At 45.0% G+C, this 11,828-nt stretch overlaps 1 protein-coding gene across 2 annotated transcripts in view; it reads right to left on the reverse strand.

Annotated features, from left to right (window-relative positions):
- Window positions 1-11,828, reverse strand: part of CCN3 (cellular communication network factor 3) — a 48,664-nt gene that overhangs the window by 33,090 nt on the left and 3,746 nt on the right. The window contains exon 2 of one of the 2 annotated variants that reach the window (XM_087706745.1): window positions 266-399. The exons of the other annotated variant lie outside the window; for it this stretch is intronic. Within the exon in view, the coding sequence (XP_087562871.1) occupies window positions 266-399 (134 nt within the window). The remainder of the gene's footprint in view (window positions 1-265; window positions 400-11,828) is intronic. 2 annotated transcript variants of the gene reach the window in all.

An 11,828-nucleotide genomic window follows, 5' to 3' on the forward strand; every position in this document is an offset into this window, starting at 1 on the left:
CTGTCTCTGGGCTTAGAAGATCTTTCAAGGGGAAAAGCAGCACGATGGTCTGACAGCTTTTTCAGCTTCTCATTCCAATTGCAATTTTGGGAATTTTTATAGTGAACCAAATTCATTATGAAGTAAGGAGATAGACGGGTGTGTGTGTGTGTGTGCAAATAATTTATTTTGCTTCTCTTTAGTAGTATGGAGTGGAGATAAAAATTCTGTGGTGGTTGTTGAAAGACCAATGGCAATTTAGAACTGGACAGTAATTTTTCCTCACTTTTTCTCCTGTTCTCTAGAGTTAACAGCCATGAACACAGTTCCAGATCTTCTTGTTTTGATGAATTGAAATTTGCTGTTTTCTCTGGTTTTAAATGTCTTGGAAACTGTGCAAAGTAATTTTGAATTGGGCAGCTGTAAAAAATGGAAGAAATAAATAAACAAATTTGTAAAGCAAAAACAGAAGTGAAAAAACATTTGCCCAATATCAGAAATTCTCCTATTACTTTTTCCGACAGAACTAAATCCTAATTAAAACTGGAAAGCCAGGGCATTGATTGATTAATTATTATTACGTGAATTTATGAACACCCAACTTACACATGGGAGACTGTATTCAAATTTTAAAAATCCACACTATGATTAAAAAATCAATTTTAAAAAATCTCACCCCACCTCCCATGGCAGCACAACAGAAATCAGTTTCTTGATCAGCTCCATCTCCGTTGGTGGTCCCCAAGCCTGCTGACAAAACCATGTTTTTAGGTCCTTTTGGAAAAACCACAGGGTGGGGGCCAACCATTCCTCAGGGGGAGTGATGTTCCATTAAGAAGGGGCCACCACCAATAAGGCCTGTTCATGCTCCCGACAAGATGACAAACTCTAATCCATGGGACAATTATCAATTTATTGTTTCTTAATTAGGAACTACCAGATAATACATCATCATCATCTTTTAATGATCTCATATTCCCTTGTGGAGTCTGGGCAATGGTGCTGAATGTTTTCTGGCCAGATGCCCTTCCTGTTGCCAATGTGGAGTTATATTCAGCAGATATATTCTCATCGTGCCTAGAGAGAGAAATAACTGCCTCTACCTAGGATCAAACTCACAGGCTCCACATTGGGAGGTGAGAGCTACGTGGCATGACAAAACCGCGCTCGACTAAAGCGCGCCCGATTAAATCGCGTCGCTGACGTCATCAACAGGGCGACAATAGCGAGCGCGGAGAAAGAAGGGCACTTTAAATAGCGCTTTGAAAGCAAGCTGATTCAACTTAAGGTAAGGGTTAGCTTTAGGGTTAGGTTTAGGGTTAGGTTTAGGGTTGGGTTAAGGGTTAGGGTTAGGTTTAGGGTTAGGTTAAGGGTTAGGGTTAGGTTTAGGGTTAGGTTAAGGGTTAGGATTAGGGTTAGGGTTAAGGTTAGGGTTAGGGTTAGGGTTAGGGTTAGGTTAAGGGTTAGGTTTAGGGTTAGGTTTAGGGTTAGGTTAAGGGTTAGGTTTAGGATTAGGTTTAGGGGAGTTAGGTTTAGGTTTAGGGGTTAATTTTAGGTTTAGCGTTTACAGCGTGCTTCTGTCTCTGCGCTGTTGTCGCCCTGTGATGACGTCAGCTACGCGGTTTCGTCGAGTGTGCTTTAGTCGAACGCGGTTTTGTGGTGGAACCGAGAGCTAAGCCACTACACCACTCAACTATCAGATAATATATGGAATCGATTAATTCATTTTGGTAGGCATGGAAGATAACACTGGAAGCTTTCATGGGTATATTTACACATAAACCTCAGTGAAGCAGTGGGAAGCACTGGCTGCCCTGACTGTGTTGGGAAAGAGGCTTAAGCAAGAAGATGGTTTTGCTAAGGAAAAGGCAAACAAATCATGGCTTCTTCATAAATATTATTAGGTTCATAATTTAAACCAGTGGCTCCCAACCTTTTGGGTACCAGAGACTGTTGAGAGAGGTTTTTCTGTGGACTGAGGGGATGTGGTTTCACGTGCTGCCTGCATCCCATGGATGGGGCTTCACCTGTTTTCGTGGCCTGATTACTGGCATGGCGCAGCCAAGTGCTGGTTCGGACCCCTGAGTTAGGCTTCCTAATCGCATGAGAATCCCAGTTAAGATTGCAGCTTCCTATGATTAGTGCTAAAATCAAAGCATCCCTTCAATTTGAAAGGAAAAGAGGATTTAATCTTTCCATCCAGGTTCTTAATTCAGCACATTGTGTCTCCATTGGGAAAAGCCAAAAGCCAAGTTGTTGTTGTTAGTTGTGAGGTTGTGTCTGACCCATCGTGACCCCATGAACAATGTTCCTCCAGGCCTTCCTGTCCTCTACCACTCTCTGGAGTCCATTTAAGCTCACACTGACTGCTTCCGTGACTCCAGCCACCTTATTCTCTGTTGTCCCAATCTTCTTTTGCCCTCAATCTTTCCCAGCATTAGGCTCTTCTCCAGTGAGTTCTTCCTTCTCATTAGTTGGCCAAAGTATTTGAGTTTCATCTTCAGGATCTGGCCTTCTAAAGAGCAGTCAGGGTTGATCTCCTCCAGGACTGACTGGTTTGATTGCCTTGCAGTCCAAGGGCCTCGCAGGAGTCTTCTCCAGCACCATAGTTCCAAGACCTCAATTCTTTAATTTCTTGGCTGTAGTCCCCATCTGTGGTGATCCTGGAGCCCAGGAAAATAAAATTGGTAACTACCTCCATTTCTTCCCCATCTATTTGCCAGGAACTGAGAGGGCTGGATGCCATGATCTTAGTTTTCTTAATGTTGAGTTTCAAGCCAACTTTTGCACTCTCTTCCTTCACCCGCATCAAGAGGCTCTTTAGTTCCTCTTCACTTTCTGCCATTAGAGTGGTATCATCTCCATATCTGAGGTTGTTGATATTTCTCCCGGCAATGTTAATTCCAGCTTGCATGCGCAGAAGCAAAAAATAAGATGGTGGCAGAGAACCGGTTTGGGGGGCGTGGCAGGCCTGGGTTGCTTCCGGTTCCAGCGACCCAGGCCGCCAAACCACCAATGTTTCGGCCAACCCGGACTGACTCGGTAGGAACCCACTGCTGGTTCTGACCAACAAGGCTTCAATTTATGCACAAGTGGATTAAATGAGACCATTATATATCGTATAAAGCTAATACAATAGGATTTCTGAAGCCTCCTATTATCCATTTCTAGGTTGAGTATAAACAACGAGAGAGGAATTTTAAACAACGCTGTTCTAAATTAGGACGTATGAAACAGAGAAGATTTAAGACTAAATTCTGGCATAACACAGGGTTAGATTTAAGGATGTTGTGCTTCTATTATTTCTAATATCTTTTTATGGACCAGAAGAGTTCCAGCCATTCCACAAGGATATGACTTCGCACCAGCTGCCATGATAAATAGCTCACGCAAAGGAAAACAGTCTTTCGATTTCAAAAAATGAAAAGAAAAGCACGTCCCTTAGCCGATTGTTGATACAACTTGACTGTCTTGTCAGTCAATCGTAAATTAGAAATTCTGATATTGTGCCTGGAGAATACAAAATTATTCAATTGCAAGGGGCCTAGGCAGTGGTGGGTTCCGGCAGAGACTACTGTCGGTTCGCTCAGTGGTGTGCCACGTATGTGCGCGCTTGGCGCATTGCACACATGTACGCAGCACGACTAAAATTGCTCTGCGCATGTGCAGAAGCAAAAAACAAGATGGCACTGCCTAGGGCGCCACTGAGAGAACCGGTTTGGGGGGCGTAGCAGGCATGGATCACCCACCAAGCAACTACCGGTTCAGCCGAACTGGGCCGAACCGTTTGGAACCCACCACTGGACCTAGGAGGTCTTCTAATCCAAACCCCTTCCCTCCCTCCCCTCCCCTTCTCTCCCCTCTTTCCCCTCCCTCCGCTCCGCTCCCCTTCTCCTTCTCTAGTAGACCTGATTTGCAATTGTACCTGCTAAATTCCTAAATGTTAGGCAGGCAAATTCAACAAAGGACTAGGCCTCAGGCTCTTCAGTGAAAATATTTTAATGTTCTGGCCAGCCACGCATAACTAGAAACTATTTTAAAGGAAAGATGTTCCAATCCAAACATAGATTATATACCATATATAAAACACGATAACGTCTGTGGGCCTCTCCCAGTGACCTCTCCCTATTGATTCAAGGGATATTTCATACATATTATGAGTCGGCAGAAGCTAATCCTTAAGGACTGTTTTTATAAAAATCGCTTTACATCAGCTTGGTGTTTTTTTTTGCTTAGTCACACAAACTTGTGGATCCGTGAACACATCACAGCCTACACCAGAGGTGGGTTCCTACCGGTTCGCACCAGTTCGGTAGAACCGGTTCGTCGAATCTACCGAACCGGTTAGAAGAGGTTCCACCAGTGGGCCCGGAAAGCAGGCCACACCTACAGAAGAGGTTGCAGAAATTTTTGAAACCCACCACTGGCCTACACACAGTTGTATTTTGGACTAATTATACATCTCATTTCAATACAGGTAGTCCTCGACTTTCAACAGTTCATTTAGTGACCGTTCAAAATTACGACGGCACTGAAAAAAGTGACGTAGGACTACTTTCCACACTTAACGACCGTTGCAGCATCTCCGTGGTCAGAGGATCAAAATTCAGATGCTTGGCAACTGGCTCATGTTTATGGTCAGAGTGTCCCTGGGTCATGTGATCCCCTTTTGGCAAGCAAAGTCAATGGAGAAACTGGATTCACTTACCAACGGGGTTACTAATTTAACTGCTGCAGGGATCCACTTAGCAACTGTGGCATGAAAGGTCGTAAAATGGGGCAAAATTCACTTAGCAACTGTCTCACTTTAGCAACAGAAAATTTGGGCTAGTGGTCTTAAGATGAGGACTACCTTTTCATAGTGGCATATGGTGGTTTCCACTAAATCCATCATCCCTGACAATGCTCTGCATTATCATAAATGAATCCTTTTGATCCATCTTCTCATTCTATTTATTTGTAGCTTCCAAAAAAGACTAGCTGGTTAGGGTTCTGAGTAGGTCTTCCCCCTCCTTCTTTCCTTCCTTCCTTCCTTCCTTCCTTCCTTCCTTCCTTCCTTCCTTCCTTCCTTCCTTCCTTCCTTCCTTTCTCCTTCTCCTTCTCCTTCTCCTCCTTCTTTTTTGTGCAAAATTTGATGATGCTATGGGCAGCACATCAAAAGAAATACTAAAGAGATACTGTGTAGAAAATATCTTAAATATCTTAAATCTTTGGAACAGTCAATATTTTTTCAGGTCCTAGTAATAGGAAATATTTTAATTCTTTGACTTTCCTGGATGGTTCCTTCAAAACATTCCACCTTCCTCCCATCTGTTGCCAGTTACCTATGGTGGTAATTGTAACCAAGCTCAGCTAATAAGAAGGTTGTATATTCATCAGCATTCAAGGCCAGGGGCTGAGAAGCTGGATTCAAATCAGCACCTATCTAAAGCACAGTAGGTTTAATCCCCCCCCTTCTAAAAACAGCTGTTGGATCTATTATGGGTGGGATGTTTCAGCACTTGGCAGCCCAAGAGTCAAAGTGTTGCCCCAAGATAATCCTTATTCTACAGGACATCAAGCCAAACTTTATGATTGGTTCCATAAAAAGATAACCCAAGCATGGATCTGGCTCCAGATGTTATCAGGATAGAGATGATGAGATTCCATCCATGAGATGATATATGAAGAGTGATCTGGAAATCTGATAACCCTTAGCATTCTATTTTTTATATTCAGTATTATTCCTTTGAACTCAAAACTGAATGCATAATGACTTTATTTTTTGGGGGGACAGGTATTGACTAGTTCCAGACCTGTTAAATTTCAGCAAGATTAGCAGTTCATGGAGCAGTATGAAATGTGGCTTGCCAAAATCCAGATTGCCACTCATTGGCAGGAAAGAGATACCGAAATCTCTAACTCTTATCATCTGGCAATCATCTGAATTGGGTAGTCCTGATTCCATGCAAATTTTAATCCAAGCAGGGAACCTCTGGCTTGCCAGCATAAATGTGACAAAGAGAAGGAGGTCAAACAGGAGGGTCATGCTTTGGGTGTCATCAAGTTAAAAACTGTCAGGTTATTGGGCTTCTATTGGTGATCCCATTCCTACTGATTCAAGGAATATTTCATACATATTATGAGTCTCTAGAAGCTAATCCTTATAGCTGTTAAAATAAAGGTTGCTTTAGAACATAGAATAATAGGGTTGTAAGGGAGCTTCGAGCTCAACCTCTGCCCATGGCAGGAGAGTCTCTACCTGGGATGGTGAACCGATGGGACGCGTGCCACAGGTGGCACACAGAGCTATTTGTCAGGGCTAACTGACTTTAGCCTTTTTTTTGGAGGCCATTTTTCACCCTTCCCAGGCTCTAGAGGCTTTATAGGAGCTTGGGAAGGGCAAAAACAGCCTCCCCATCCCCCTGGAGGCCCTCTGGAGGCTTCAAGAGCTTCCCTTAAGTCTCTGGAGCACAAAAAACTGGCCCTCTGAGTTTCTGTCTCCCTTAGATTTTTATTTCTCAGAAAGGAGAGGAATAGGAGAGAGGGAAAAGCAGAGGAAGAATCGGAGGGAATGTAAGAGTAGGAGAGAGGGGAGATAAGGGAGGATGAGGGGAAGGGTAAAGGGGAGGAAGGGGAAGGAGAGAAGGGAAAGGAGAGGAGGAAGGAAGGAAGGAGAGAAGAAAGAGAAGAAAGTGGGGGAAGGAAGGAGGGAAGGAAGGAGGGAGGGAAGCAAGGAGGGAAGCAAGGAGGGAAGGAAGGAGAGAAGAAGAGAAGAAAGGAGGGAAGGAAGGAGGGAAGGAAGGAGAGAAGGAGAGAAGAAAGGGAAGGAAGGAGGGAATGTAGGAGAGAAGGAAGTGGGGAAGGAAGGGGGAAAGGAAGGGGGAAAGGAAGGAGAGAAGGAGAGAAGAAAGGAGGGAAGGAAGGAGGGAAGGAAGGAAGGAGGGAAGGAGGAGGGAAGGAGAGAAGAAAGGGGGCGGGAAGGGAGAAGGAGGGAGGGAAGGAAGGAGGGAAGGAAGGAGAGTAGGAGAGAAGGAAGGAGGGAAGGAAGGAAGGAAGAAGAAGTAGGATTGTTGTAAGATAAGATAGATTTATGGGATGGTAAGAAAGCAATTTCAAGTATATTGTCAACTGTAGGGGAAAAATTGTTATAAATACATATTATTAATAACAGTTATGAGATCATATAATTGTGAATGTATATATGAAATTAATAAAAAAAAATTAAAAAAAGATTTTTATTTCTCTTTTAGAAATATTTTAGCCTGCCTTTTTTAAAACATTTCTCAAAATATTTCATTCCTTAGGGGGGTGGGTAGCTTCCAGAGGTGGGTTCCTACCAGTTCGCACCTATTCGGTAGAACCGGTTCGTCAAATCTACCGAACCGGTTAGAAGAGGTTCCACCAGTGGACCTGGAAAGCAGGCCACACCTACAGAAGAGGCTCCAAAAATTTTTGAAACCCACCACTGGTAGCTTCCCACACATTCTAGACCAGTGATGGCTAACCTTTTGTGACATCATGTGTCAAAAGCAGGGGAAGCACGGGGTGTGTGTGTCATGCGCGGACATGCCCACACCCATAAGTCTATGCCGTGTGAGCCCCGTACATGCACACGCAACCCCCCCTTGTTGCATGTACATGCAAACCTTGCCCTTTCTAGGGTGAAAACGGCCTCCTCAGCCCCCGGAGGTCCTCCAGAGGCTTCAGAAGGCTTCCTTATAGTCTCCGGAGGGTGAAAAACGGCCGAAAATGAAGACTGAAGTCAGTTTCATGCTTTCATGGTATTGGACCTGGGTACTTGAGAGACCGCCTGCTGCCAATTACCTCCTCTAGACCGATTAGATCCCACAGACTAGGCCTCCTCCGAATTCCATCCGCCGGCCAGTGTCGACTGGTGACTACCCGGAGGAGAGCCTTCTCTGTGGCTGCTCCGACCCTCTGGAACAAACTCCCCGTGGAGATTCGAACCCTCACCACTCTCCAGACCTTCCGCAAAGCCCTCAAAACCTGGCTATTCCGACAGGCCTGGGGCTAAAAAGCCTCTACCCCCTTCTCGAATGGTATGACTGTTGTGTGTTTTAAATTATGTATTGTTGCGCGTTGTTTTAATTTTTGTCTGTATCCCCCTCCCTTGGTTGAGTTGTGAGCCGCCCTGAGTCCCCTTCGGGGGAAAAGGGCAGCATATAAATGAAATAAACATTCAAACATACATTCATTCAGTTGGCCAGCACGTGCATACGTGCGGGAGCTGACAGGGCAATGCCTTGCGTGCCCTAACAAATGGCTCTACGTGCCATCGGTTCGCCATCCTGGTTCTATGGGCAAATTGGACAAATGGCTGTCCCAATTTCTTCTTAAAAACCTCCACAATTTCCAGAGGCAGGCCATTCACTGATTTAGTTGTCTCACTCTCAGGACATTTCTCCTTAATTCAAAGATCAATTCAAAGTACTCTCCAGCTCTGTAAAAGGTTCACCTCTTTGCCCCAATGTGCTATAAAAAGCAAAATAAAGACACTTCAAGTCTAGCCTGACTCGGGGTTGTGGACTCCACACCACTTTCTTGGCAGCTGTATGGCTATGGTACGTTACTGCTGTCTTCTACTTTTAAAAAAATGACTTTTCTAGTCTAGCCGAAGCCCTGGATGCTAAACAGAACTGACTCTATTTGACTTCTGAGATCAGCCACGGATGGCATACATGCTGGTTTCTCCCCACTCCGAGTTCTCTACTATATGGAATAAGGATGTCAAGTAATGTTACAGCGCCATCTATTGGTGGAGAGAACAGGTTCTGGGCCTCACAACAATCTTTGCAGATGGTTGTGGTTCTCACAAACCTCTGTATCAATAGAGGAGAATATTTGTAGTTCAGGGTTGAAACGAAGGCTCAACCTTGGTGCTCTCTGAGCTTGGTGGGGTTTTTTTTGCAGAGGTTTTATTATCCAAACTGGTTGACTGTCAACTCGCAATGCATCCCTGGCCTGCTTTCGAGTTGCCATAGGAAAGGGGGGATGGGAAACTGATGAAACAGCACGGCAGCCAAAGACAGATGCACATTCCAGACTCAAGGCTGTATCCGGGGGATACTTACAGTGGCCGGAGGGGAGTGATCTCTACAACCTGTGAAATTTCCCCTTTGTCGAATGAGATTGATGACACATGCTGGGAGGAGGTGGGAAATAGGGTCATGATTGGGGCCATAAATTATGTGGGGTCAGAGCTGGCTTTACTTGGGAACATACAGACATGAAGCTCCTAACAAACAATTGGATTTCTTTTGAAGCTTGGCTCGAGGCTCATGATTTAATTAGGGCATCCGTCGGAACCCTGATATTGACATCATCAATGTACTGATATTACTTTGTATGGGTAATATAACATCTGCAGGAATGTTATAATCAAACTTGAGAGAACACCACTACACCACTGAGAGACCGCCTGCTGCCAATTACCTCCCAAAGACCCATTAGATCGCACAGGGTCGGCCTCCTCCGGGTCCCGTCTACCAGCCAATGCCATCTGGCTACGACCCGAGGGAGGGCCTTCTCTGTTGCAGCTCCGGCCCTTTGGAACGAACTCCCCGCGGAGATTCGGACCCTCGCCTCTCTCCCGGCCTTCCAAAAAGCCGTTAAAACCTGGCTGTGTCGGCAGGCCTGGGGTTGATGAGCTCCCTTCCCCTCTCAACAGGTATGGTTGTTGGTTATTTTTAAAAACATGTCTTGTTTCTGTATGTTCCCTTCCCCGTTTGAGTTGTTCGCCGCCCTGAGTCCCTGCAGGGAATAGGGCGGCATATAAATAAAACAAAACTTCAAACTACTCTGTATCCCAGTTTGCCCCATGTTAGAATATAATGAAGAGCTCATTGTATGTGATTCTATCCACTTTCCTATTAAAACTTAGAGCTGGGAAATGAACTTTCAGGCCATCTGGTCAACTTTTCAGTTGTTCTATTAGGTGCACCAATGCCCAACCCCTTTCTCTCTTTTTCGTTGCGATACATTCGCCGTACATAAAATGTTAATTGGAAGCTGCATCTGGCATAGAATGTGCTAGTATGAAGGTATAGGAGCAGTTTGGTGCACTCATTTATCATGGCTACTTGTGAGTTGAAGTCCGTAAGTCTTAAAAGTTGCCAAGTTTGAAGACCTCTTGAGCTATACAGATGAGCGCCTATTTAATCAGATGACTGGAGCAGGGGGTTGTTGGTATCTTGTCTTATTCTACTGCACCAAAAGGAATTGGAAGTCAATGCCCTTTCTTTCTTTTGCACCTCTTTGATATCCTCTCCCCTTCCCTATTTCTTCTATTATTTTCTTTTGTATTTTTTCATGTTATATTATGAACCAATTTTTTAAAAAAGGAAACCATCACCCATTCTCCTTCTGTGTGCATGCTTTGCCTTCGTGACCTCTGTTTCCTCGATTCTGGATTGTGCTGTGTTTGATGGTGTGTTTAGACTTTGGATTTGTTCGTGGATTTTGGACTTCTTACCTTGGACTTCATGGGCTTTTGCTTTTGGATTTGGTAACCTTGTGCAACGAGCGAGCAATGTTGGAGTCAATAGGACTTTCCATTGGGTGCAAGTAGAGACCTAGGGATGTGGTGGCTGACGCTGAACTTGTCGATCAGAAAGGTGGGCAGTTCAGCGGTTAGAATCCCTAGTGCCGCGTAATGGAGTGAGCTCTCATTACTTGTCCCAGCTTCTGCCAACCTAGCAGTTCAAAAACTTGTAAAAAATGCAAGTAGAAAAATAGAAACCACCATCCAAGAAGCTTCTTCTGCTCCATAGACATTGAGTGGTAGGCAGATTTGGGAGTGATCTATCGCAACTTTGAAGACAAGACCTGTCCTTAAGTGAGGACTACCTGTAGGGACATGGTGGCTCAGTGGCTAAGATGCTGAGCTGTCGATCAGAAAGGTCAGCAGTTTGGCGGTTCGAATCCCTAGTGCCACATAATGCTCGCATTACTTGTCCCAGCTTCTGCCAACCTAGCAGTTCGAAAGCTTGTAAAAATGCAAGTAGAAAAATAGGAACCACCTTTGGTGGGAAGGTAACAGTGCTCTGTGCACCTTCGGCATTTAATCATGCCGGCAACATGACCACGCAGACGTCTTCAGACAGCACTGGCTGTTCGACTTAGAAACGGAGATGAGCACCGCTCCTACAGCCGGAAACGACTAGCACGCAGGTGCGGGAGAACCTTTATCTTTACTTCAGAGACCTAGGGGATTAACATTAAGGGCTTTGATTATCACTAAATTCCTTAAAATCCTTGCGTGTGTAGTACATGTGGACTAAAACAGGGCATTATTTGCTGTTCTATGTCTCTCTGAGCTACTCTGGATGTTAGGTGCTTGATCAATTTGAGGGACAAATTCCAATAAAAATATAAAACAGCTGAGCTCAGATTTACAAGATTTTGAACTATTGCACACCTCCTTTGTTGTGACAACAACAATGGCAGTAGTAAGGCCCGCTGATGTTGTGGTCTGCTGGTGGCCTGTGGAGCTGGCAGCAGAGTCGGACAGTGAGGAGGTTGGGGAGGAACATGGGCCAGTCCTGGAGTCTGGGGAAGGCTCAGACGAGGGCTCTGTATCGGAGGCAGAGAGGGGGCCAGGGCCATCTGGGACTTATGTGCTGCCTCCGGAGCCTCCAGAGTCGGACATCAGCGAGGAAGAAGAACAGGGGGAGCAATGTACAATGCGCACATGCACAGAACTGCCAGAAGGCAAGAACAGTTAAGACAAAAGGGGTAACTCGGGAGTAAGGCTTGGAAATGATTGGCCCCTCCCATAAGACATAAAGGAGGACCAAAGGCACGTGAGCCTTTTCAGGAAGCAACTTGGTTTGTTCTGGTCAGTTTAA

Source organism: Thamnophis sirtalis, unplaced genomic scaffold (assembly GCF_051295495.1).
Source record: "Thamnophis sirtalis isolate CommonGarterSnake01/CBP01778 unplaced genomic scaffold, rThaSir2_p1.2 scaffold_2, whole genome shotgun sequence".
NCBI lineage: Eukaryota > Metazoa > Chordata > Lepidosauria > Squamata > Natricidae > Thamnophis > Thamnophis sirtalis.